Source organism: Ctenopharyngodon idella, chromosome 10, assembly GCF_019924925.1.
Source record: "Ctenopharyngodon idella isolate HZGC_01 chromosome 10, HZGC01, whole genome shotgun sequence".
Lineage (NCBI taxonomy): Eukaryota > Metazoa > Chordata > Actinopteri > Cypriniformes > Xenocyprididae > Ctenopharyngodon > Ctenopharyngodon idella.
The window spans coordinates 49957662-49984215 of NC_067229.1; the positions used below are offsets into that span (position 1 = coordinate 49957662).

Sequence of the window (26554 nt, forward strand, 5' to 3'; positions counted from 1 at the left end):
TGAGTTCTAGCAAAGTCCCTCTTAAGTGTTATTCTAGTCTTTGGCTCTGGGATGATTTTGTTGGTTCTTCATGACTGTCTGAAGCTCATCTGATCATCAGTGTCTGATCGAGTTCAACTGTGTGTCTGTTGCGCCACCTGCTGGAGAAGATCTGATCTGCCCTCAGACACACATCAACTTCAGCTCACTGCTGTTGTTCTCGTTGAAATCATGACTTACATAACCCTAACCCTAACTTTTTTATAGAATATTGCAGTGTTTATTCTAAATGATTTATCGGTGCACATCATTATTGTTAAATTCATGTTCCTGGTAATCTTGAATCAGAATATCTTCTCCTCCCTCTTGCAGCATCTCTTCTCTTCTCTGATGATGAGGGCGGGGCAACCTGTCACTCACATGAGATCCACCAATAGCAAACCACAACCATCCAATCAATTCCTCACAGACAAAATCAAGCCCCACCCTACATTTGTTCTTGTTTGAGAAGCGTTTCAATCGGATATACGACACAATAGAGATGAAAAGACTAGTGCAACTTCAGTTTAATGACAACATTAAACTTTAAACATTTTAATTGTTATTCCTTAATGAGGGAAAAACTAAAATGCCTTTTTTTAAAACAACAATAACAAAATGACAATAAAGGTTAGGGATAGTAACAAATGCAAATATTTAAAAAACAAAAGACTTTAGAAGTATAAAAGAGAAACAAACACATTGAAAGCAGAATTATCCTAAATGTGACATATGGAGGGTTACACAGCGGACAGTATGTGTGTGTGTGTGTGTGTGTGTGTGTGTGTGTGTGTGTGCGTGTGTGTGTGTGTGTGTGTGTGCGTGTGTGTGTGTGTGTGTGTGTGTGTGTGTGTGTCGTTTTGAACAGTCATCTATTCACAGTCTCTCCACACCCAGAGTTATTGAAACACTAAACATATAAAGTGACTATTTTTCATGTGTAATTAGGCAGCGAAATATGAAACTTCACTGGAGGCCTCACACTCACACACTCACACACACACACACACACACACACACACTCACACACGCACACACACACTCTTCTATATTATTCCTCTTCTCTCATGTCTCTGTGTTTCTGGCAGACTGCAGGAATGTCTGGTAGTTTGGGGACTCTGAAATGAGAGAAGCAGAAAAAAGAGGGAAAGAGGAAAGTTAGAGACTCGACCACAGAAATGTAAACATGTCTGGAGCTAAAATAACTGCGCTTTCATTGAAAACAGCGCCGGGAGCTACACCCTCGACACAAGAGCCATAAACTGACCCGAACACACACGTGATGCTGCTGCTGTACACTAGATAAAACACTCTTCACTCTCACCAGTTTCTCTGTAAACTTCTCATCACGTCACTGTCCATCTCAGGGAAATCTGTGTTAGATTGGCCATTTCACACCCGTACAGTATCTGTGTTCAAACCAGTTATGCATGTGATCTTGTGAGCTTGTAAATATAATATACACTCTAAAAAATGTTCATTTCCAACATACTTTGGGTTCATTTTAAGCAAGAAATACAGTAATTTTTAAACAATAGTTGAGTTAAATAAAATCACCCAGCAGGTTGGGCAAACAACCCAATCGCTGAGTCAAAAACAACCCAATCACTGGGTTTCATTTTTAAACCAAATTGGGTTATTTTTAACCCAGCGTTTTTTAGTGCACAAGCTGTTCTGATTTAAATACAAGCTTTTTAAAACAGCATAAAATTCGGGTTATGCATTCTCTGAATGTTCTGAAACAAGTAGTAACATTTAAACATTTAAAAAAACTAAAATATTCCAGGTAAAAACGTTCCATGAGCGATGTATAAATAACATTTTTGTTTAAATGTTTTGAGATAACTTTAAATAAATGTTCTATTAACGTTACTGGAAGAACGTTTGTCCACAAACCTTGCCAGAATGTTCCCTGTTAGCTGGGATGGTTATGAGTATTATACCAAATATTATACATAATATTGTAAAATTCAATATATTTAATATAGAACATTTTATTTTAAATGTATTATAATATTATAATAATATAGTAAAATTATATTGTAATATAATATAAGATTATAATAATACTATAATATATTATAATTATTAAATTCCAAACCAAAATGATTTACAAATATAAATGAATAAAGCAATAAATGGTACTCGTTATGCGTCTCGAAACTAATCGCGCTGCCTTGACTGACAGCAGTACTCAGTACGTAGTACGCACTGCTGAGTGCGAGCGCGCGCACGTGACGCGTGTTGTCCGTGTAGGCAGCAGAGCAGAGTTTGACACGCAGCCTGCGTCCGTTCCCTTCAGACGCGCTTCAGCTCAGACTATCATCACTAACTCAACTAAACCCACCGATGACATGCTGAGAGATCCTCATCCTCATCCTCATGGTGAGTTCCTCACGGGTTTTAACGCTGGACTGTTGAAGTGTGCTGGATTATGATTGTTCTGATGTTCGTGTCAACAAACTTCAGCCAGTGTGTGCGAGTCTAAACTTCTCCGCTCACAATCCTCTGAAAAACGTCTAATTTGGTGTTTGTGCGTGTGTTTATTAGTCTGTCCGAGATCAGAAAAGATAAATTAATCGCTGTGACGTCACTGTATTGATGATACGACGTTAATAAAAGTAAATAAGTGAATAAAAGTCTGCGACTGTCTGCTGGATTAATAGTGAACTAATGCTCTCTGAAAACACAAAGACTGACGCATCATGACAACCTGAACACTGACCTGAGGTCAGAGAGGTCAAGGGTCAAGTGATGCTCTGAACACACTTCAGTATTAGTATATGGCTTGATATCAGAATTATGCCCTGTGAGTGTGGCATCAGTGTGAGTGGATGAATGAAACACTCTCAGTCTGTCCAGTGATGGAAAAAGCAGAAGCTGAACTGCATCAGTCCTCAGAGAGCAGATGTGTGTGTTCCTGAGGATGATGAGTGTGTGAGATTCAGACGGACACTGCTGTACATTAATACTTCTGACTGAAACTGCTTATAGTGCTGTAAGATATTCTGATGTTTCTGAATGAGTCTCTTCTGCTCACCAAAGCTGCATTTATTTGATCCCAAATAACAGTGAAATATTATTCCAGTGTAAATCAGCTGTTTTCTATGTGAATATATAGTAAAGTGTAATTTATTCAGTGATCAAAGCTGAATTTTCAGCATCATTACTCCAGTCTTCAGTGTCACATGATCCTTCAGAAATCATTCTAATATGATGATTTGATCAAGAAACATTTATGATTATTATCAGTGTTGAAAACAGCTTTCTATTTTTGTGGAAACTGATACATTTTATTTCAGGATTCTTCCCAGCTAAACAAAAATATATTCTCAGATTGTTTTGCTGACATTCCCATTATTTCATGAAATTGTTATTTCTGAATGTTCTCTGAACAACCAGTTTTTAAAATGTTTTAAAAACGTTTTTTCTTGGTTATGTGAACATTAAGGGAACATTCCATTGTATCATTCTTCAAACATTATGGGAACGTTACTTTTGAATGTTCTGAAACAACATTTAAAAAACGTCCAACTAAAATGTTTCAGAAATGTGTAAGTAATGTTTTGAGAACAGATAACTCTGAACAAACGTTCTATTAACGTTACTGGAAGAACGTTTGAAAGAACCTTGCCAGAATGTTCTGAGAATGTTAAAGTTCAAAAGAACAGCATTTATTTGAAATAGAATCTTCTGCACTCTAAAATGTGTTGGGTTAAAAACAACCCAAGTTGGGTTAAATATGAACAAACCCAGTGATTGGGTTGTTTTAACCCAGCGGTTGGGTTAAATGTTTGCCCAACCTGCTGGGTGATTTTATTTAACTCAACTATTGTTTAAAAATTACTGTATTTCTTGCTTAAAATGAACCCAAAGTTAAATTAAATTAAGATTTATTAATATGTTTAATGAATAATAATTAAACAGTAAACATGTATTAAATTGCTCATTAATAAATGTTCACCTTTTGATTATTTTTGTTGCCTCTAGTAATTATGTGTCTGATTTTGGGTTCATTTTAAGGCAAACATACAGTCATTTTTAAACAATAGTTGAGTTCAATAAAATCGTCCAGCAGGCAAACATTTATTTTATTTGTCCATTTTCAATCCAACTTGGGTTGTTTTTAAACCAGCATTTTTTAGTGCAACATTATAATGTCTTTACTGTCCTTTTAATGTCATTGATGAAAAAAATCATACTGTTGCTGAAACGAGTGTTGTTGTTTACTCTTCAGTGTGTTAATGTGAATGTAGTTCATTTGTCCTGAATTGTGTCTCAGTATTTCTCACTTACTGCGTCTGTAAAGTGTGAACATGCGTCAGAATCACTGCAGCATCATTAGAAATATAATATTTAAAATATTCAGTGGACAACAATAATATCAGAGCGGTTTTAGTGAGCAGAGGTTTATTTCAGTGTGGTTTATTGGATAAATGAGCAGTAAAAGCTGCAGTGATTCATTTCAGTCTCGTCATTTATTGGCTCAGGAGTGAATCAGATGGTTTCATTGGTGATGTGGCTGATTCTGTGTGATTTATGAGTCGTGGAGCTGCAGATTCAGTGTCTCTCTCTCTCTCTCTCTCTCTCTCTCTGTCTGTCTGTAAATCAGGCTAATCTGAAACAGGGAGGATGCTGAAATAAAATATTTGATCTATTTCCTCTCCATATTTTCTCCGTGTGATATGAATAATTCTCTTGCACAGAGACTGATTTGCCGGCTGCAGTATTTGGCTTCACGCCGTTTGCAAATGAATCACCGAACGTGCTTTTGTTTGCAATTTTCTCTCAAAGAGCCGTGATTGTGTTTGACCGTCACATCTGACACAATCTTGTTCTTATAAACCTGTTTTTGTCACAAAAAAAGCAGGAGACTTCCATAGACTACATAATAAAATAGGGTCTGTCTCAAGTGGTCTGAAAATTGTAAAGTTGGTTGTTTGACTGTTTTCTTTTTTTTTTTTATTATTATTTCTTTATTTGATTATATCTATGTATTGGAACTACAAAACCACCAGTTTTTCTTGTTGTTTTAAGTGGTTTCCCCACAGCAGCCGTCTTCATCTCACGCTCAAAACACTCTGCTGATTTACTGTCAAACAACTTCCACCCGGAATCTGCTAGTAAATTTCTCAAATAATCACAAAGAAAATAGCAAGTAACACATTGAATTAAATGTGACATTTTGAAGTAGAAAGACTGAAAGAGTTCAGAGATGAAGAGTGTGTAAAGCTCCTCTTGTAGGGTCAGTTTGAGTCTCTTTTAGGCAGTATAGGTGGGAACATCTTCACTTCTTTGAGAAAGTGTTCGGAGGCCGGGGACCACGAGAGGACCTCAACAAACATCACAGCATCAAATACATGAGAGCAGGAGATGTGTAGTGTGTGTGTTTATCAGAGCTATCATCATCTTTATACTGCAGTCAGTTATAACATTTAACATCATTATTACTAGTTTAAACATCAGTTCTGTTGGTTATTGACACACTGCTGATATAATGAAGGATTCTACACTATTAAGGGGATAAAAATGATCATTCTGTCATCATTTACTCTTCCTCGTGTCGTTCCAAACCTGTATGACTTTCTAGTTTTTTCATCCGTATAATGAAAGTCGATGGGGTCCAGAGTTGTTTTAGAGCACTTTGACTTTTATTGTGTGAATATTTTTTATTCCATTGATAATGTTTACTGTAACTGTCAGTTTGTTAGTTTTCATCTGTAATGTCGCATGTTTTGTCCTGATTCTTGTCTTACAATTAAAGTCGATGAGCTTCAACGTTCTTCATAATATCTGCTTCATTTGTCTTGATTTGTTGAGCTTTAAAAGACATTTAATATTCAGTGATATTATCAATTTGATTGAATCAGATGAGAACAAAACTATTGGGTCATTCCGTGTCAAATCAAACAAATTTCGGAAACTTTTCTGTAGAAAGACAAACATAAACAGTGATGAAAACCAAAATATTAAATGTCACAGATGTATATTTACTGAGTAATCCATGTTTTGTAGAGGGGTCAAAATGACCATTTTCACCTGAGATTTGGAGCCAAATTACAGGGGTGTAAAAATGACTTGTAGGGTCAGTTTGAGTCTCTTTTAGTGAGTGTATCTATGTGAGTATAGTGCGCATGCAGAACATCTTGGCTTCTTTAAGAAAGTGTGTTTTTAATGTGTAAATCAGTGAAACGTGCTGTTGCATTGCAATGCATACACTTGGTATTTTCATTTTAAAGGCCTCAGTGGTTCATTCCCAGAGATCTGGAGATCTTAATGCGGCTCCATGAGTAAACTAGTAAATTGTACACATATTCAGTGGTCAAAAACCAAATGTGGGTCACTTTCCACACAGATGATGCTTTATTTTAAAGAGGAATATCTGAAGAACAAATAATGTTGAAACTAGAAATGTGTCTCATGTCATCAGTTCAATTGCTTAAAACATTCCTGAGTGCTGAAAATATTCCTTTTCCAAAGTCTGCATGCCTGTAACTCTAGAAGTGTTCAAGAAATCTTAATATCCTTCTAGATTCTTATTCTTAATAAACTACTTTTGAAACCTTCATGTTCAAGGCTCTATATATTTCAGTCTCATAGATATGAGGATCTCAAAGCAGCTCCATGTTCAAATTGTTGAATTTTACCCATTTTCATTGATGGAAAGTGACCAAATGTGGGTCATTTTGCACACAGCTGATACTTACAGCATTTAAAGAGGAATATCTGAAGAATAAATAATGTTTAAACCAGAAATATGGTCTATTCAGAAATGTATCTTGTTTCCCTCTAAAAAGAATCGCATAAAACACAACTGAGTACCAAAAATCCACTGAAAATGGTGAAGTTGAGGCACATTAACTTGCTCTCAAAAGTGTGTTTATAAGAGTCTATATTTGATCAGTTTTAGGGATATCTGGAATCAGATCTGAGCTGGAGACCTCTGGTCGATTTGACACGGAATGACACGGTTGTCTTCTGTAGAGCTGAAATTGAATTTGTTTCATAACTGATGAATTTTGCATAATTGATTCTATTAATTTCCTGTTTATTACTGTGAAGTTGCTTTCACAGCTAACTGGGAACGTTCTGGCAAGGTTCTCTCAACGTTATGAACAAACGTTCTTCCAGTAACATTAAAAGAACGTTCAGAGTCATCTGGTCTTTAATAATGTTCTCAAAACATATTTTATTTCTGAATCGTTTCAGTTGGACGTTAGTCTAACATTTTTTTTAATGTTTCTACTCGTTTCAGAACGTTCAGAGAACATTCAAAAGTAACGTTCCCATAACGTTCGTATAACCAAGAAAAACATTTAAAGAACATTGAGAAATAGCATGTTAGTGTTAGTGAAATGTATTTTTGTTAGCTGGTTTGACACAATCTGTAGTGTATACAGGGTTATAGAAATAAAGCTTGACTTCTCTTGTGTTGAAGTGTTCGGAGTGACATGATGTGAGTAAATGACGCAGAAGATCATTTCTTGATCGTTCTGTGTGTTAGTTGTTGTGTATTTCTGTGGAACACACCCTGACACATATGAATGCTAACAGCTACCGGATAAAGCCAGGAATGAGCTGCAGGCGCGCGGCGGCGGAGGACAGGAATGAGGCGGTAAACCGAGCGCTGGCGCGCACAGCCCCGCCTGATTGAAAGCATGTGTGCGCATTAATGCGCGCGTTCACGTGAGCCGTCCTCGTCCAGTCCTGTTGTTTTGTGTCCGCGTGCCTCAGACTGCCAATTAAAGCGGCCAGTAAATCTGCTGTTATAGGCAGTGAAAACTAATTTTAGACTCCCTCTCTGCTGAGGCGTGTGTGTTTTACAGGCCGTGAACCTCATCACGTGTTCAGGAGCCGCAGGGCGGGACGATCCGTCGCTCCGGGGTCAAAGTGGAGTGGGAATGAATATTTAGGTGCTTATTTTTTTCCCCCCAAATTCCCACTTTATTCCCATTTTATTTTAGTCAAGAGGAAGTAGCGACAGATCTTTACTTATGTATTTTGGCCAGGGTTGCCAGGTTTTCAAAACAAAACCCGCCCAATCGCGTGTCTGTGGGGGTCCCCTGGTAAAAAATCGCGTTCTGGGAGGTAAAATCGGTGTTTCTGGCATGGTTCCCCTGGTAAAATTCACATTCCAGGGGCTAAATATCATGTTATTTGGGGTCGCTTCAACCCGCGGACATGAAAAACAACTTGTGTTAAAGTAGTAGGGAAAACCGCAGACTTGGCAACACTGATTGTGGCGTTCAAAAGAAATAATGTAGGGCGGGGCTTGGTTTTGTGCACCTCCTGTTGATTGGATGTTGAGATGTGGGCGTGGATCTTAAAAATAAACACGAGCTTGCAGCGAATTGTAAGAAAGAGGCGGGGTTTACGCAAACTACTAAATGATTGGAGAAGAGCAGCATACGTCACCAGAGAGAAGATGTGGAGTTAGATTAGCATATTTCTGTACATATAAATGTAGAGATTCGCAAAAATTAAACAAATTCACAAGTAAATAAATATTAGGGATGTACCGTTATGAAAATTTTGTCCGATACCGATAACCGATAATTCTTTATATTTGAAAGCCGATAATGGATATATTGGCTGATAAATCTAAATCCAAATTTTTATATAATTTCTGAGAGCCTGACTACAAAAACAAAAGTCTCCCCATTAAAATCCATGTCCCAAACACACAATTATAATGTTCTCATTATAATATTCTGTAGTCTATATGACAGATTTGCGCTGTATGTTGTACTTACTGTATTTTCCTTTTTGAAGTGATTTCAATCATATTTCAAGCAACTCATAACCATCATTATGAACAGTGCTAATGAAGTGTCTCAGCTGAAGGAAATAATCCATTATTTATCAGCTTTAATATATCGGCCAAATTTTCTTATCGGGCCGATAATGATAACATCAAAAATGAACATATATCAGCCGATACCGATATGGTGGCCGATATGTCGTGAAGTATGGCGTCTAACATCTAACGAAATCCAATTTTTAAACACCTTTTACTATGGACCCTACACTTGTTCCTATTTGAGCTAATGTAGAAAGTTATTATCACTGATTATAAAACAAAACATGATCGGTTGAAGCTAGAATGTGCTACAATTGGTCAGTGTAATGTGGCCGTAATCTGATTGGCTCGAGTGGACGGTGGGAGGAGTCCAGCTATTTGTGGATTTATATCTGCATGTCTTGATGCTCGAAACGTTTCAAAAATATCAACACGTGTGTTGTGATCCACAAATGAATGTCACGCAGAGTTGTGTTGCTGACAAAAAAAGGAAATATTTTAAATTTTTTTATTTGTGATTCAATTTAATAATTTTTTTGTGAAACATTAGTTATTATAGTTAACTGAAACTAAAACCAGAAAAGCATTTTTGCTGCTTCAAATAAAATAAAGTGAAATAAAATAAAATACTTAAACTTATTTTTGCCAAGGCAACATTTCGCATTTTTATTTAGTTTAATTGATGTACTAAAATAAGTGGACAACACAACAAATTTACTAAAACTATTTTAAATAAAATTACAGTGAAAACAAAATATAAAAACTAAATTAAAAATATCTGAATGATGCTAAAATAACGCTGATATTTTGTGGAGCTCATCCTCTTTATTTGAATTAGTTTTGACAGTGGTGATACTCTGAGCTGAGCTGCAGGTTGATCAGTGTTCCAGCAGTGCTTGTGTTGGACTCTGTATCTGGGTCAGACGGTAAACAGAAGCGCTGTGAGTCAGAACTCGCTCATTTGGACACGCGTCTGTTTTTCCTGGACTCCAGTTTCGCTGCAGCTCCATCACACATTAGTTGTGATCTTTGGTGACAAAACCTCAGTGAAGTTTATTTACGCCAGCGATTCTGGCCGAACCGTGAGGCGAGAAGCGGGACCCACCGCAGCTGAAGAGCGGGATTGTGGGAAACTCTGTCAGGTGGATCTCAGTGAAGATGAGCTCTTATTTTCCTCTAGTATAGAAACCAGCGCCGCTCGTTCAGATGTGCATCTCATTGAAATTTGATAATAATTGATTATTAATCTCAGAACATGCTGACATTTACTGCTGACGTCTGAAGCTTCATATAGAAGTTGTTCATGATGTGCACTACATACTGCAGAAGTAGTGAGCGTAGTGTATCAGAATGTTATTCCAGACACACCCACTGAATGGCTCTTGTCCAATCAGAAGAGAGGAACGGCTGACCGCAGACTGGCAGCAACGTTTCTCTGAGAATAAACAGACTGTTGGCCAAACGCACGCACACACACACACACACTCACACACGTGGCTAATTTGCTGAAAATATGCTAAGTGGTGTAATTCTTTACGGACTATTACAGGCGTCTGATAGGACCACACACACACACTGAGCCAAAGCAGAATTAGAGGTTGTGTTATTTTAATGCTCAGTATTGTGTTCATTTGATTGTGTGTGTGTTAAGCTCATTAATAACACACTCACACACACAGCAGGAATATTGACGCTGAAATCGTTCCCGTAATGAGATAATCGATGCAGTGACGTCATCATCACAGGCTCGTCTTTCATGCAGTTTCTCCACTTTATTTTTCTGCTGAAGTTCAGATTTGACTGTCGTTTGATGCTGATTTGACGGTGTTGATTTCACGAGGCTGTAATTATCCTGCTGCTCCAGATGTGTTCCAGTGTTTCAGGAGCCTGTTGGACGAGGCTTCGGTTAGTAGATGTTGGTTTATAGTTCAGTTGTGATGACCGTCGCTGAATCTGTGGCCTTTACTGTCTTCAGAGAGAAACTAATGAGATGAAAAAGAGGAAAACATCAGCTCAACGTGGGAAACTCTCGTCTGATTGGCTGAATTTACAGAACTGGACAGTTTTTAATGTGCTCGTTTAGAAAACCCTGATATAGATAAGAGTTTTTAACTATAAAACTAATATAACTGTCCCACGCTGAACACAGACTTTAAAAGAATAAAGAATATCCAACAGTGTTGATGCTGAAAGTGTTTATCCATCTGTGTGTGTGTGTGTGTGTGTGTGTGTGTGTTCTAGGCTGCTGTGGTCAGATGTCTGATGTCTGCCGGCGGAAATGATCCAGACTGGAGCAGAACCAGAACCAGTCATTCACAAGGTACACACACACACACACACACACACACACACACACACACACACACACACACACACAGACACACACACAGGTTTGTTTTGCTATCTTAGTGAGGACTCTCCATAGGCGTAATGGTTTTTATACTGTACATTCTCTCTGCCTACACTACCCCTACCCCTAAACCTACCCATCACAGGAAACTGTCTGCATTTTTATATTTTTAATAAAACATTGTTTAGTATGTTTTTTAATCCACTTCCCCCATGGGGACTACTGGCTGCTCCACACAATGTAGGTGATCTCAGGCCTTACTACCTGTCTATCTATCTATCTATCTGTCTGTCTATCCATCCGTCCATCTGTCTGTCTATCTGTCTGTCCGTCTGTCTGTCTGTATCTATCTATCTATCTGTCTGTCTATCCATCTGTCCGTCCGTCCGTCTGTCCATCTGTCTGTCTATCTGTCTGTCATCTGTCTGTTGTCTATCTGTCTGTCTGTCTATCTATCTATCTATCCATCCGTCCGTCCGTCTGTCCATCTGTCTGTCTATCTGTCTGGCCGTCTGTCTGTCTGTATCTATCTATCTATCTATCTATCTATCTATCTGTCTGTCTGTCTGTCTATCTCTCTATCTGTCTGTCTATCCATCTATCCATCCGTCCGTCTGTCCATCTGTCTGTCTATCTGTCTGTCATCTGTCTGTTGTCTATCTGTCTGTCTGTCTATCTATCTATCTATCTATCCATCCGTCCGTCCATCTGTCTGTCTGTCTGTCTATCTATCTGTCTGTCCGTCTGTCTGTCCATCTGTTCGTCTGTCTGTCTGTCTGTCCGTCCGTCTGTCTATCTATCTATCTATCTATCTGTCTGTCTGTCTGTCCGTCTGTCTGTCCATCTGTTCGTCTGTCTGTCTGTCCGTCCGTCCGTCTGTCTATCTATCTATCTGTCTGTCTGTCTATCTATCTATCTATCTATTTATCTATCTATCTGTCTGTCTGTCTCAAAGAATTGTAATCAAACAGGACAAAACATGTATTATGTCAAAATAAAAGTCTAACCTGCTCTTAATATCACTCACTGCTCTTGTCTAGCAAACTTTAATTACATATCTTTTTAAAATTAATTTTTTTATTAAATATGTCACAGTAATTGTGTCACAGCGTCACATGGGATATTAAAGATGAACACTTCAGACTCTCAGCAGAAGTAGCAGGTCCTCCGGGTTCATCCGTCTGCTGTTTCTCAGATACTGTGTACTGGGTCGTCTAGTGTTCTGCCGTCACACACTCAACAGTAGTGAAGCATTCAGTCGCAGGGTCAGTCTCTGTTGTGATGGAGGAGCGTCTGGAGGTTTGCTCACGTTCAGCATGTGCAGAAAACCTGCAGATCTCCAGACATTTGTTATCCAGCAGTCTCAGCAGGACGAGCGCCAAGCAGTGACAGAGACGCGCTCACACACACACACACACACACACACACACACACACACACACACACACACTCACAGGATTCACGGTGATCTGTCCGGTCAGATGAGTTCTGCGCCGCAGCGGGACAGAAGTTCCTCTGGTTCAGGTTCCGTCCGTCTGTGCGACCGCGAACACAAGATGATCTTCACGTGAGTCTGATCTTCGTATCGTTAATAGAACGTTCGTTCAAAGTTATCTGGTCTTTACTAATGTTCTCAGAACGTTAGAACAGAAACATTTATTTCTGAAGTGTTTTAGTTAAATGTTGAAGTGTTTTTTAAATGTTTCTACTTGAACATTCGGAAGTAACGTTCCCATAATGTTTGAAGAATGGAATGTTCCCTTAATGTTGCATCAAGAAAATGTTTATATAATGCAAGATACACTACCGTTCAAAAGTTTGGAATAATTAAGATTCTCTTCTGCTCACGAAGGCTGCATTTATTTGATCAGAGATACTGTAAATATAGTGAAATATTATACAGATATTATACTATTATTACAATGTAAATCAGTTGTTTTCTATGTGAATATATAGTAAAGTGTAATTTATTCCTGTGATCAAAGCTGAATTTTCAGCATCATTACTTCAGTCTTCAGTGTCACATGATCCTTCAGAAATCATTCTGATATGATGATTTGATGCTCAAGAAACATTTATGATTATTATCAATGTTGAAAACAGTTTCATATTTGATACATCATACATTTTATTTTTCAGTGTCTTTACTGTCACTTTTGATCAATTTAATGCATTCTTGATGAATAAAAGTTGAAAAAATTTTTTAAATACATTCTTACTGACCCAAACTTTTGAACGGTGGTGTATCTTATATATTATATAATTATTATCACGCTGTGACTCTAATGCATGTTGGATTGAGAAGCACCTGTTGCAGTATATGCTTTACGTGTGCGTGAGTGTGTGTGTGTGTATGTGAGCGTGTGTGTGTATCTTGTGTTCATCAGCAGCAGATGCTCTTGAGTAACGTCAGTTATTATGAGGAAGTCACAGTGAGACACTTTAGTGTGATGAAATCACTGAACACAGGAGAGACACCCTGACACACACACACACACACACATTTATTTTAACCCTAAGCTAAACCTAATTCTAATCTTAACCCTAAAATCGAGTCTTGACCCTCAGACTGGCTCTCAGAAGCTCCTCACTCCGATGGTCTAAAACTCAAACTGCTCGTCACACCTGAAGAGAGTCAGAGGTCAGAGGTCAGAGCAGCGCTGTAACACACATCTGCATCCTGTCTGTCTGTCTGCACCTGTCTCTCTCTCTCTCTCCGTCTCACGCACATTCATGCAGCGTCCAGAAAAACATCATTGTTTGACTTCAGCTTATCTCTGCTCTCCCAAATATCCTGTTTCTTCGAGCTGCAGCGTCCAGAACCAATAGAAAGCTCTTCCTGCTCAGGCTGACTTCACTTCCAGCTTTAGCACAATCTCATCCGCTCCAAACCGCGTTCGGCAGAACCGCAGCGTACACACATCGCCGTAAACACACACACACGCTCGAGCCGAAGACGGCTCGTCCTGCTCCGCCATGGCCAGCACCATCAAGGTAAGACGACTGCTTCGTTAGACACTCGTTAGGATGAACGGGTGACACCCAAACAACTAGATTTCCTTTTCTCACTGCGAGCTGATGATTTCTGATCATCTTCAGCTCTAAACTGAGAGTTTGTGTGATGTTCATGTTTGTTTAGATTTTTTGGTCAAATCTGTGGCCAGTTGGTACAAGTTAGTCGTCTCTTTTTTCTTTAAGGCTGGCCGTAACTTTTAGGACTTTTAGTCCAGTCAGCTTTATTTCTACAGCGCTTTATTCAGATTGTTTCACAGTGATAAACAGGAAAATAACAGAACCAATGATGCAAACATCGATGTTGCAAAATTCATCAATTATGAAACAACTGCAAAAAACTTTGGTCAAATTTAAGAACGACATGTTAGACTGATTAACAGACTGGACTAAACGAATAACTGTGTTTGCTGAAAGTTTAGTGTTTTAAGCTGTTGGCTGTTTCTTTACTTTTAGTTAGTATTTTATTCTCTTCACTAATTCTATGTATTTTGCATCTGCTTCAGATCTGTGGCCGAACGCATAAACTGCTTAGACTAGTCTGAAAAGTTAGTCTCCTAATTCTTTCTTCAAGATGGTCGTAACTTTGTCATTTACATAAAAAAGGTCGAAAAGTAAGAGTCTAAAAAAGTAAAAGTCAAACTAGTTTTAAAGACAGTGGCTGTTTCATTGTTTTATCGCTTCTGTGTTTTTCTCATGCTGAATGAACACAAGTTTCATGTCTGTACTGAGATCTGTTCTGTGAGACTTTATTCAGTCAGGAAGAGTTTTCTAGTTTTTCATACATTTGGTTTCTTTTGTTTCTAAACGTGTAACTCTGTAATACACAGAAATGAACAGGGAACGTTCTTGGTTAACGTTCTTCCAGTAACGTTAATAGAACGTTTGTTCAAAGTTAACTGGTCACAATAGTGTTCTCAAAACATTTATACAACGTTCATGGAACGTTTTTCCTGAAGCATTTTAGTTGGATGTTTGTTTAACGTTTTTTAAATGTTACTAGTTGTTTCAGAGCGTTCAGAGAACATTCAAAAGTAACGTTCGCACTTAACATTCACATAACCAAGAAAAAACGTTTTTAAAGCATTTAATAAATTTTTAACATTCAGAAACAACGTTTTCATAACTTAATGGAAACGTTAGCAAAACATTCTTAGAACATTTTGTTAGTTGGGAAGATGCAAGAAACTGATTATTCTGTCATCGTTCACTGAAAAAAGATGGAAATCTCTCGGAGTTTTTTGTCCATACAGTGAAAGTCAACAGGGTCCAATGTTATTTGGTTCCCAATGTTTTTCAAAGTAAGAAAGAAACCCCACAGGTTTGAATGACGTGAGTGAGAGTAATTGATGACAGGATGATCAGTTTCTAGTGATCGGTCCCTTTAAGATCCAGTGAAACATCGGTGCGGCTCATAATCGCATCATCACGTGATCGACGGCACATGTAAACAGACGTGTGTTTGAACATGCAGATGATTCGCACAGACGTTTGACTGAGAAACTCATCACATCTCTGTTTTTCTCTTCATGTTTCCTTCAGCTTTATTTGAAAGTCAGATTTATGATTTTATCTGAGAGTCAGACAAACATGCGCTTCTGTCTGATCAGATACGCTGAAGTCAAACACACAAACAGGCTGATCTTTCCATTCCTGTTTACAGTATCAGTCTGATTTATTTAGAACATGTATTTCTGACTGAGTTCAAACGGGTTTCCTGAACACTCCCCCTGTCTGTCAGTCAAGCGGATAGCCCCGCCCCGCACTCACGTCATTGGTTGAAGGTTCAGTCTATCTGAAGATCAGGAACGATCGCATGCGTCAGCTGTAAGAGGGTGGAGTGAAGAAACGCGCTGAATGGAAAGTGTTGTGTTGATGTTGCTCTGAGGTTAACGATGTTAACGATGGGCGTCTTCCTCCACATCTTCCATTAGAGGCCTCACGAATGCCGACGGATGGGCTTTTTCCTCTTTTCCATTCCCAGCCCCTGTTATCCCGTGCTGTCAGGAATGCAGGAAATGGTGGCAGAGCACTTCCTGTCTGTGCTGCGCAGCATGAATGAACCCAGGCGCTCATTGAGCTCCACATAAACTCCTGCAGGACTGAAACTCTGCTTTTATTCTGAAAAACCTTTATTTCACTCACTGATCTGACGTTCATGAGGCTCAAGCTTCATACGCTCAAACTCTCTCTGTTTATCAAGTCAAACAGCGCTTTATACAGTACAGAATGTTTCGAAGAAGCTTCACAGTGATAAACAGGAAAATAACCGTGTTAATATAAAACGAGACTTAATATCTTCAGTCATTTCTCTTCTCTAGTAAATGTATGTTGATTTAAGAATGTTTAGATGTTTGTGCTGGAAAACAAGACAGAAACTCTGAGGAACTGCATCGCTATTCAGATCAATTTAATTCAGTGTGATTCAGTTCAGTTCAGTGACTGCTGATGTTGCAAAATTCATCAATTATGAAACAAATTTAAATTCTAAATCAGCTCTAAAAGTGTCATTATTCAGATCAATTCCATTCACTGTTGTTTCAATTCAGTTCAGTGTTGGTTGAATTCAGTACAATATTGATTGAGTTCAATGTTGATTCAATTCATTTCAGTGTTGTTTCAATTCACTTCAGTGTTTATTCAATTCAGGTCAATGTTGATCCAGTTCAGTTCAGTGTTGATTGAGTTCAATTAATTGTTGATTCAATTCAGTTCAGTGTTGATTCAGTTCAATATTGATTCAGTTCATTTCAGTGTCATTTCAATTCAGTTCAGTGTTGATGCAATTCAGTTCAATGTTCAGTTCAATTCAATGTTTAAGCTACAGAGCAGCTATAGAGTGTCATTATTCAGCTCATTTCAGTTCAGTTTTGTTCTCATCTGACAGTGTCAGTGTCAGTCAGATCAATATCACTGAATATGAAGTGTGTTTTATCACTGGTTTTCTCTGGTAGAGGTGTGCAGCTGTCAATCGCTGCCTCTGATTGGCTGAGAGCCCATGATGGCCGTCTGTGATTGGCCTGTTTCGTACTGTCGTGTTTGATGCAGCGCTGGCGCTCTGAGAGCCAGAGTGAATATGAGTTTCCACATACTTGCGCTCTGACAGCTTTATTAATGCTGATGTTTTCCAGCAGCTGAATCTGCCTCATGAAGCCGCACAGACTGATGAAGGTTAGGAGGTGTGAAGGTTGCTCTGACCCGCTCGGCCAGTAATGGGCTTCACAGCTCCGTTATCAGCGGCCTGCAGATTCATCTGGTTTCCGACATCATTTCCTTTTCCTCCTGCTGATCCCAGAGGAGCTGCCCGCAGTAACGCAGGGTGTTTCTCTGAGTCTCATGGCAGATTTTTCTCTTGTTTTCTGCGTGTGGAACGGTTTATATTCATCTTAAGTCTTTAACCCTATAAAGCTCATTTCTAAGGCCTCTAAATGATCAACATGATCTGATAAACCTGTCGCACTCGATCTCCTACAGTCCTTCCGCTGATTTTTATCAAGTAAACGTAAGAATAACTTTGATATTGTTAGTAATATTTCAGCTAGACTGCATATATTTTTAGACCTCGTAGTGTTTAATCAGAATGTCATAACTGGATCTTCCAGTGACACATGACAGACTCTGGTGCAACTCCGCCCCTGCAAGCTTTAGAGCCACGCCCACTTCTCAACATCCAATCAGCAGCTGATGGACAGAACCAAGCCCCTACATACTCCTCACAATCACAGCTCAGAAACACAGACAAAACTATGAAAGCTTGATAACTGACGACTTTTTAATCTCGCAATTCAGAAACACGCTTCCAAACTGCTCATCGGCGAGACATTGACTGTGTGTGTTTGTCCTGTAGGAGGCGCTGTCGGTGGTGAGTGAGGATCAGTCTTTATTCGAGTGTTCGTACGGAGCGTCTCATTCTAAAGCGGACATGACGGCCTCCGCCGCTGGTGAATACGGCCAGAGCAAACTCAGTCCCAGAGTGCATCAGCAGGACTGGCTGGCTCCGCCCCACGGACGTGTCACCGTCAAGATGGAGTGTGGAGCGCAGGTGAACGGGTCCAGGTGAGTCACGTGACACATTCAAATGTTCTGTGTTTGAGTGACAGACAGACAGAAGTCGCTCTGAACATGTGGCCGTGTGGCGGCTCTCCACAATCCGATTGATTTCAGGGAAAGATGATCCACTGATCTTCTGCCCAGACTGTTAAATCCAATGAAAGAGTCATTGATCATCATAATGTGTTCCTCACCAGATGGAAATCAGCTTTCTCTAGAAATAAGAGAAAACAACCATTTTTGAACATTTTATCATATGTGTGTTGTGTAGCTGTTCTCAGTTGCTCTGATGATTAAAACTCATCAAGGTTTGACAGAAGCTGATCTGGTGTTTTATGGATGCGTGTGAGTTCAGGAGCTCCATGAGTTGAACTTTCCGTCTCCACGAGCCCAACAGTTGGTCGACACATGAGCGGGACTCGTCTGAAGCCTGTGGGCTGTTGATGTGGAGTTTGATGGCACATTCCAGCAGAATCCCTCACATCTGTGTCCTCGTGTGAGAATAATGAGTGATGTGAAGAAATGCTGGACATCAACATATTCTGTGTGTGTTTTTGTGCTGCTGCACTGACGCTCCGCAAAAATTCACTCGCTCCTCTTCTTCTTATTCTCCACAAATTACTGCCATTAATTCTGGCTGAACAGTTTGTGGTCGGTAAGATGTTTTTGAAAGAGTCTCTTCTGCTTACTAAAGTTGCATTTATTTAATCAAAAATACATTAAAAATAGTGAAATATTATTCCAATGTAAAACAGCTGTTTTCTATGTGAATATATAGTAAAGTGTAATTTATTCCTGTGATCAAAGCTGAATTTTCAGCATCATTACTCCAGTCTTCAGTGTCACATGATCCTTCAGAAATCATTCTAATATGATGATTTGCTGCTCAAGAAACATTTATGATTATTATCAATGTTGAAAACAGTTCATATTTTTGTGGAAACTGATACATTTTATTTTTCAGGATTCTTTGATGAATAAAGTTCAAAAGAACAGCATTTATTTAAAAATAGAAGCTTTTGTAACATTATAAATGTCTTTACTGTCACTTTTGATCAGTTTAATTTGTCCTTGATGAATAAAAGTATTAAGTTCATACTAACCCCAAAAGTGTATTTTTACTTTTGTAGATCATCTCAGTCTGTTTTTGTTTTTATATTATCTTTAGTTTGATAATTTGATGATCTCTCATTGACTTGCATGAACTGAAGGATCGGCACTCAGTATCTGAAAGCAAAATATTTGCATCCCGAGTTCTTTTTGCAAGCATTGATATTTCCTTCAAAAGATGCACATCTGACCTGTGTGTGTGTATGTGTGTGTGTGTGTGTGTGTGTGTGCAGAAATTCTCCTGATGACTGTCCAGTGGTCAAAGGTAAAATCTCTCCAGCTGCGAATGTTCCAGTGATGTACAGCAACTACATGGAGGACAAACACATGCCGCCGCCCAACATGATCACCAATGAACGCAGAGTCATCGTACCTGCAGGTAACACACATATACACACACACACACACACACACTCAAACACACACACACACACACACAGACATCACTGATTAACTCAGAAATCCTTTCGAGTTAATGAGTTTATCAGAAATAGATAGATAGATAGATAGATAGTTAGATAGATAGATAGATAGTTAAATGTAAAGGCAACCAAACAGGTGTCACACTTTACCATCTAATGGAGGACCCTTTTTTTGCACATCAAAACTGTATTTTTTTATGGCTAAAACTAAGTTTAGTTTTAAATCAAGCAGAAATAGCTCTTCAAGGTAACAATTGCAGGTCAGCACTTTTTACAATGAATAGTGATTTTGTTAAACAAAATGCCTTTGCTCTCCTGTTAGATGGTAAAGTGCGACACCCGTTTGGTTGCTTTGCCATTTCTTACCATCACAAACACACTGTAAAGATTTTGGAGGTCAGATCTCAAAATTTTACTTGTTTACACTCAAACACACACACACTCAATCACACACACACACACACACACACACACACACACACACACTCACCCTGTGTGTGTGTGTGTGCGCTGCATGCAGGTTTCATGTCTTGAGTAAGAGTTTCTGTGTAACTTCCTGCTCAGTTGTACGGGACAGTGATGCTGTGCAGCAACAACATCCTGTTTTTCCCTCTCATGAAGCGGGACAATAGACACGCGGCACACAAGAATGTTTAGGAGGAGTTTAGACCGGATGCGTGATAGTGATCGGAGACGCTCAAACACACTGCAGATTCATTCAGATGAACAACTAGTTGATTAGTTCTGCCATTAGTCAATGCTTTGGATCTGTGTTAACTAGGAGTGGAACTATGACTAAAGTTCAGTCTAATTAAACTGGAATTAGGATTAAAATGTCAAGAAGAGCAATTTAATGGCACTTGATTAGTCTGTGTTTATTTTTTAAATATTTTAAATATGAAGGAATAACTATACTATTTTTAATAGAATGTTCAAATGAATCAAATCAAATGAATAAAAGTGTGAGTAACTTTGGCTCTGGTCTGCAGATCCCAGTCTGTGGTCGGTGGATCATGTGCGTCAGTGGCTGGAATGGGCCGTGAAGGAGTACGGGCTGCCCGAGGTGGATGTGTCTCTCTTCCACAGCATTGATGGGAAGGAGCTCTGCAAGATGACCAAAGATGACGTCCAGCGTCTGACCAGCAGCTACACGGCCGACATCCTGCTGTCGCACCTGCACTACCTCAGAGAGAGTGAGTGTCACGCTCGTCTGTCCGTCTCTGTGTGTGTGTGTCTGCATCAGCAGCTCATCATGACGCTTTACTGACCTCTGACCTCATTCACTCCGCTGACCTCTGACCTCATTCACTCCGCTGACCTCTGACCTCACATTCACACGACTCATTAACATGCATTAATAAATCACAATGTACCTGTGTGAATCTTATCAAACCTGTCCAGGTCATACTTCCCCCTGAAATCTAAAGAATTTTTCAAATTTATATTATCATTTAAATTTTTACGTAAAATTTTGATTTTAAAAATATGTAATTTTGAACTAAATTATATAAAATGAGATTTTGTTAAACAGAAGCTCATTTCACCTTCAGTTATCACTGTAAAGTGTACAGTATTTATATTATATCATTTATTTAATTAAATTAACATGACAGCAGTGCTGAGAATAAGATTTCTGTGCATTACAATAACAAGAGTTTTCAACTGGCACAGCGTAAAACATTCTTGCAGCGGATTTTGGGGTGAAATATGTGAAGTAGAGATAATTTTTCTCTGATATGCATGAGATGAGAGAGATAGACGTTCCCTGTTTCCACTGTTTTCATCTGTCTGTCTTCATCTGTCTCTCTGTCAGCATCATGTCACAGGATGTTTGTTCAGTTGTTTTATTCTTTTATTTTTCATGTGTTACTGAATGTTTTGTTTCTCAGCTCCACTTCCTCATTTGACTTCAGATGATGTTGACAAAGCCTTGCAAAACTCCCCGCGGTTAATGCATGCTCGCAATACAGGTAAGCAGCACTGCAGCTCCACCCCATGACCGCCTCTGACCCCGCCCCCACCGCGTCTGACCCCGCCCCCACTGCTTACAACAGTCACACACACACACACTGTCTGATGTGCATGCGGCGCTGCGGTTCCCCAGTTCTTGTGCATGTGCTGCATGATGCTGAATGCGATCCATCTGTTGAAACGCAGGCGTGGTGTCGCTGATGTCGTGTCTTCTGCTCATGTGTGTCTTCAGGAGGAGCGAGTTTTATCTTCCCAAACGCCCCCGTTTACCCTCCAGACGGCAGCAGAGGAGCCAGCAGAGCAGGTCACACACACGCACACACACACACACACGTTTGTTTCACTATATTAGTGAGGACATTGTATAGACTTCTATAGATGTTATATCAGGTTAATGGTATTTTCCGTACAGGTGTTGTTCAGTTTCATGAGTCCGTTATATTGATGCACAAACAAACCGTGTATGTGTGCGTTCTCGACATACTGATCGCACATTGTGTTTATCAGACATGTTTCAGTACATTAATGTTGTTTCCACATATTCAGAATAATGTTTTGATTTGTCATGTGTTTAGTAACTCTGAATGGATCTGTGTACTGTAGTTAGTAGGTAAATGCAGTCAGATCAAGGCTGTTGGTTTAGGGTTTTTTAGCATCTCCATGTGGTCCTGTTCGGTATTGCAGCTTGTCTTGTCTAAAAAGTAAACAGGCTCTTTTCTTTTGCACTGTACAGATACTGTACACTAAATTCTGAAAAGTTTTTATCTGTAATGTTTTTAGCTTTGGTGTGCATAAATTTATATCAATTGGTTATTTGATGTCCTTTTGGAGTCTCAAGTGTCCCATTTTGGAAAGACACCTAAATTCATCTTGAAAAAAGCTGGAACTGAATCAACACTAAACTGACTTCAGCTGAACAGCCGAAATGCATCATTTTCCTGTTATCACTGTAAAGCTGCTTTGAAACAATCTGTATTGTATAAAGCGCTATATAAATAAAGGTGACTTGACTTGACACGCACACACTCACACTCACACACACACACACACACACACACACACACACTCACTCACAGACAGACAGACACACACACACTCACACATTCAAGTGAACGGCACATGACGTGATGTGTTTGTCTCTCACAGATGTGAGTTACGATGCGGTCAGACGCTCTGGATGGACTCAGCCCGTATCTGCAGCTAAAGGTTGGACAGACGTGCACGTTCTGCTCGCTTTACGCCACTTTAAGAGACGGTGTTTAACCTGAATGTGTCTTTTTATTAGTTTCTCAGAGTTCTGCTGCCATCCTGACCAAAGCTGAAGAGCAGAGAGCTCAGTTAGGTGAGAGGATCATGGGTAATGCAGACACAAATGCTTAGAAGCCTTCATTCTGTGTCAGTGATGCTTCTTTACAAGATACATATTTATATTTTTATTTGGTGTAGTATACATATACTGTATAAATCAGTCCCACCAGGATTTTACTTTTCTTCTGGTGAATTTTGTGATGGGAATGACTGATTTTGTTGCTTTAATTTCCACATTTTGGGGAAAAATTGCACTTTTTTTTTATAGTTAACATACCACATTTACCGTATTATGTATGACACTAGATACAATAGTCATACATGACAGAAACAAATGCAGAAAGCTTAAATAAAGGAAATCAAATAGAGCATAAATCAACTGAACTGGTACATCTGTGTCTGATGTGTTGTTTGTCTCTTCTCCGTAGATCCGTATCAGATTTTAGGGCCGACGAGCAGCAGGTTGGCGAATCCAGGTGAGAGTCAAAGCTTTTCTAGATTCAGTCAAGTCAGATTTATTTATGTAGCGACTTTCACAACACACATTGTTTCAAAGCAGCTTTACAGAAAATCATGATGTTAATGTTTATAATATCAGAATATGTACGATATATATTGATGCTTTGCTACGATATATATATATATATATAGAGCTGTATGTTATATTGTTATGTTTTGCGATGATAGAAAGAGCTGTACAATATATAGTTCATCGCAATATGAACTATATATTGTATATATTTGCTACGATATATAGACCTGAACGATATATAGTTACGTTTTGCGACAATATAAAGAGCTGTACAATATATAGTTACGTTTTGCGACAATATATAGAGCTGTACGATATATAGTTATGTTTTGCTATGATATATAGAGATGAACGATATATAGTTACATTTTGCGAGGATATATAGAGCTTTACAATATAGTTAGGTTTTGCTACGGTATATAGAGCTGTACGATATATAGTTATGTTTTGCGATGATATATACAGCTGTATGATATATAGTTACATTCTGCGACAATATATAGAGCTGTACGATATATAGTTATGTTTTGCTATGATATATAAACCTGTACGATATATAGTTATGTTTTGCTACGATATATAGACCTGAACGATATATAGTTACGTTTTGCGACAATATATAGAGCTGTACGATATATAGTTACTTTTCACAACGATATAGAACTGAACGATATATAGTTATGTTTTGCTACGATATATAAATCTGTACGATATATAGTTACGTTTTGCTACAGTATATAGACCTGAACGATATATAGTTACGTTTTGTGACAATATATAGAGCTGTATGATATAGTTATGTTTTGCTATGATATATAGAGATGAACGATATATAGTTACTGTTTTGCAATTATATATATAGCTGTATGATATAGTTACGCTTTGCGATGGTATATAGACCTGTACAATATATAGTTACGTTTTGCTACAATGTATAGAACTGAACGACATATAGTCATGTTTTGCTACGATATATAGAATTGTACAATATAGTTAACTTTTGCGACAATATATACAGCTGTACGATATATAGTTACATTTTGCAATGAAACTGTATAAACAATAACAGTTGAGTTTTGCTATATAGTATATATCGCATTACGTGAATGTACTGTATGTATGCAGATAAAGTTGTATAAACTTCTAGTAATTGTATAATTTGTTAATTCATTAAAGTTTTAACCCTAATGTGTTATCAGGCTCTGGTCAGATCCAGCTGTGGCAGTTCCTCCTGGAGCTTCTGTCCGACAGCTCCAACTCGTCCTGCATCACGTGGGAAGGAACCAACGGCGAGTTCAAGATGACCGACCCAGACGAGGTGGCGCGGCGCTGGGGTGAGAGGAAGAGCAAACCCAACATGAACTACGACAAGCTGAGTCGAGCCCTGCGCTACTACTACGACAAGAACATCATGACCAAAGTGCACGGCAAACGCTACGCGTACAAGTTCGACTTCCACGGGATCGCGCAGGCCCTTCAGCCGCACCCGCCCGACTCGTCCATGTACAAGTACCCGGCGGATCTGTCCTACATGAGCTCGTACCACCCGCACCCGCAGAAGATGAACTTCGTGTCGCCGCATCCTCAGGCCATGAACGTCACCTCGTCCGGCTTCTTCGGCGGTCCGAGCCCGTACTGGAACGCACCGGCGGCGGGAATCTACCCCGGACCACGACACCCCGCCACACACATGCCCTCCTACTACTAGACATCTCAAGACAAACTGGAGAAACACAACCATCCGCCGCCACTGCCGGAGGAAGGCACTCGCCGTATTTAAAGCAGGAGAAACCGTCTGTAATCCGGGAGCCGCATGGATTCAGCAACGGGAATGTGAAAGTGGCAATATAACATGTAAAAGGGGCTGCTGTTAATGACCCCGCTGCATGATCAAGTACTTATTTGTCTATATGTTCATGTGTACCTTATTGTACAAACACACATATCAGAGAGAGTTCAGAGAGAGAGCGACAGAACGTGAGACAGGTCAGAGGAAGACAGACAGACAGACGCGTGAGGTGAGACAGGGCGCTGAGGTATGTGAGAAGATGAAGATTAATGTCTTGCCATATTTATCAGTATTATGTTGTCCGTATGGCATCAGAGATCGATATTTGCCTTGAAAATGTTGAAAACTGGAATTTAAAGCTTTCAGATGTTTTAACGACCTCAAACCTTTAAAGACCGAGGTGCATTTATATGAACCAGTGCCTTACTGCGGAAGCTTGTTTTAGCCACGGAATAACTCAATAAAAAAAAGTGATTGTGACTTTTTATTGCGCAATTCTGACTCTTTTCTTGCAGTTCTGAGTTTATAACTCGCAATTCTGCCATTTTTCTCCCAATTTATATCTCACAATTCTGAGTTTATATCTAAACAGAAAAAAGTCAGAACTGTAAGCAAAAAGTTGCAGTAATTTTTTTGTATTCCGTGGCAGAAACAAACTTCCATACCTTACAGAGAGATTCAGCTGAAGAGATTCACCAAAGATACCAGTATTTGTATTATTATTAATTTTTATGATGATGTTCTGAGTCGCAAACGCTGTGCGTTTGTTAGATTGAAGTATACAATTCAGTGTTATAATTCTTTTTATATAATAGATATATAACTTATGCATTTAAACACTACGAGTTGATCTCAGCCAGCCAAACACAGACATTTTATCACAGACGTAGAGAAACAGACCAAAGAGGCGAAACGCTCCAGCAGTTTGAGTGATTCTCTGTATTATCAGTTGTTTACAGTGAACGCACACGTGTGTTCGTATGACGCTGGACTGGCGCAGCACATGGGCTCTGATCCACTGAACCCAGATCAGATCAGATCGGTCAGAGACGCCCTGATGCTCTGAGATTGTTGACAAAGGGAAGAAAACATATACTTGGATAAATTATATGGTTTTCTACTGAATCATTTTAATAAATAATTTTTAACAATGTTGTTCTTCTCGTTTGAGTAAAGAAACACCCACATTGTC

General features: G+C 39.0%; 1 protein-coding gene across 6 annotated transcripts; it reads left to right on the forward strand.

Moving 5' to 3' along the window:
• Positions 1 to 2244: 2244 nt before the first annotated feature.
• Positions 2245 to 26513, forward strand: erg (ETS transcription factor ERG). Of its 6 annotated transcripts, XM_051911467.1 has the most exons (11): positions 2245 to 2403; positions 11060 to 11138; positions 18028 to 18236; positions 19574 to 19719; positions 20752 to 20955; positions 21652 to 21732; positions 21966 to 22037; positions 22880 to 22939; positions 23019 to 23075; positions 23470 to 23517; positions 24773 to 26513. In XM_051911467.1, exons 2-11 carry the CDS (start codon positions 11097 to 11099, stop codon positions 25279 to 25281), a joined length of 1428 nt encoding a protein of 475 aa, XP_051767427.1. In that variant the 5' UTR covers positions 2245 to 2403; positions 11060 to 11096; the 3' UTR covers positions 25282 to 26513. The 6 variants fall into 6 exon arrangements, with proteins under 6 accessions (XP_051767427.1, XP_051767429.1, XP_051767431.1 ...); XM_051911469.1 differs by lacking the exon at positions 21652 to 21732; XM_051911471.1 differs by lacking the exons at positions 2245 to 2403; positions 11060 to 11138 and adding an exon at positions 12641 to 12735.
• The last annotated feature ends 41 nt before the right edge of the window (positions 26514 to 26554 follow it).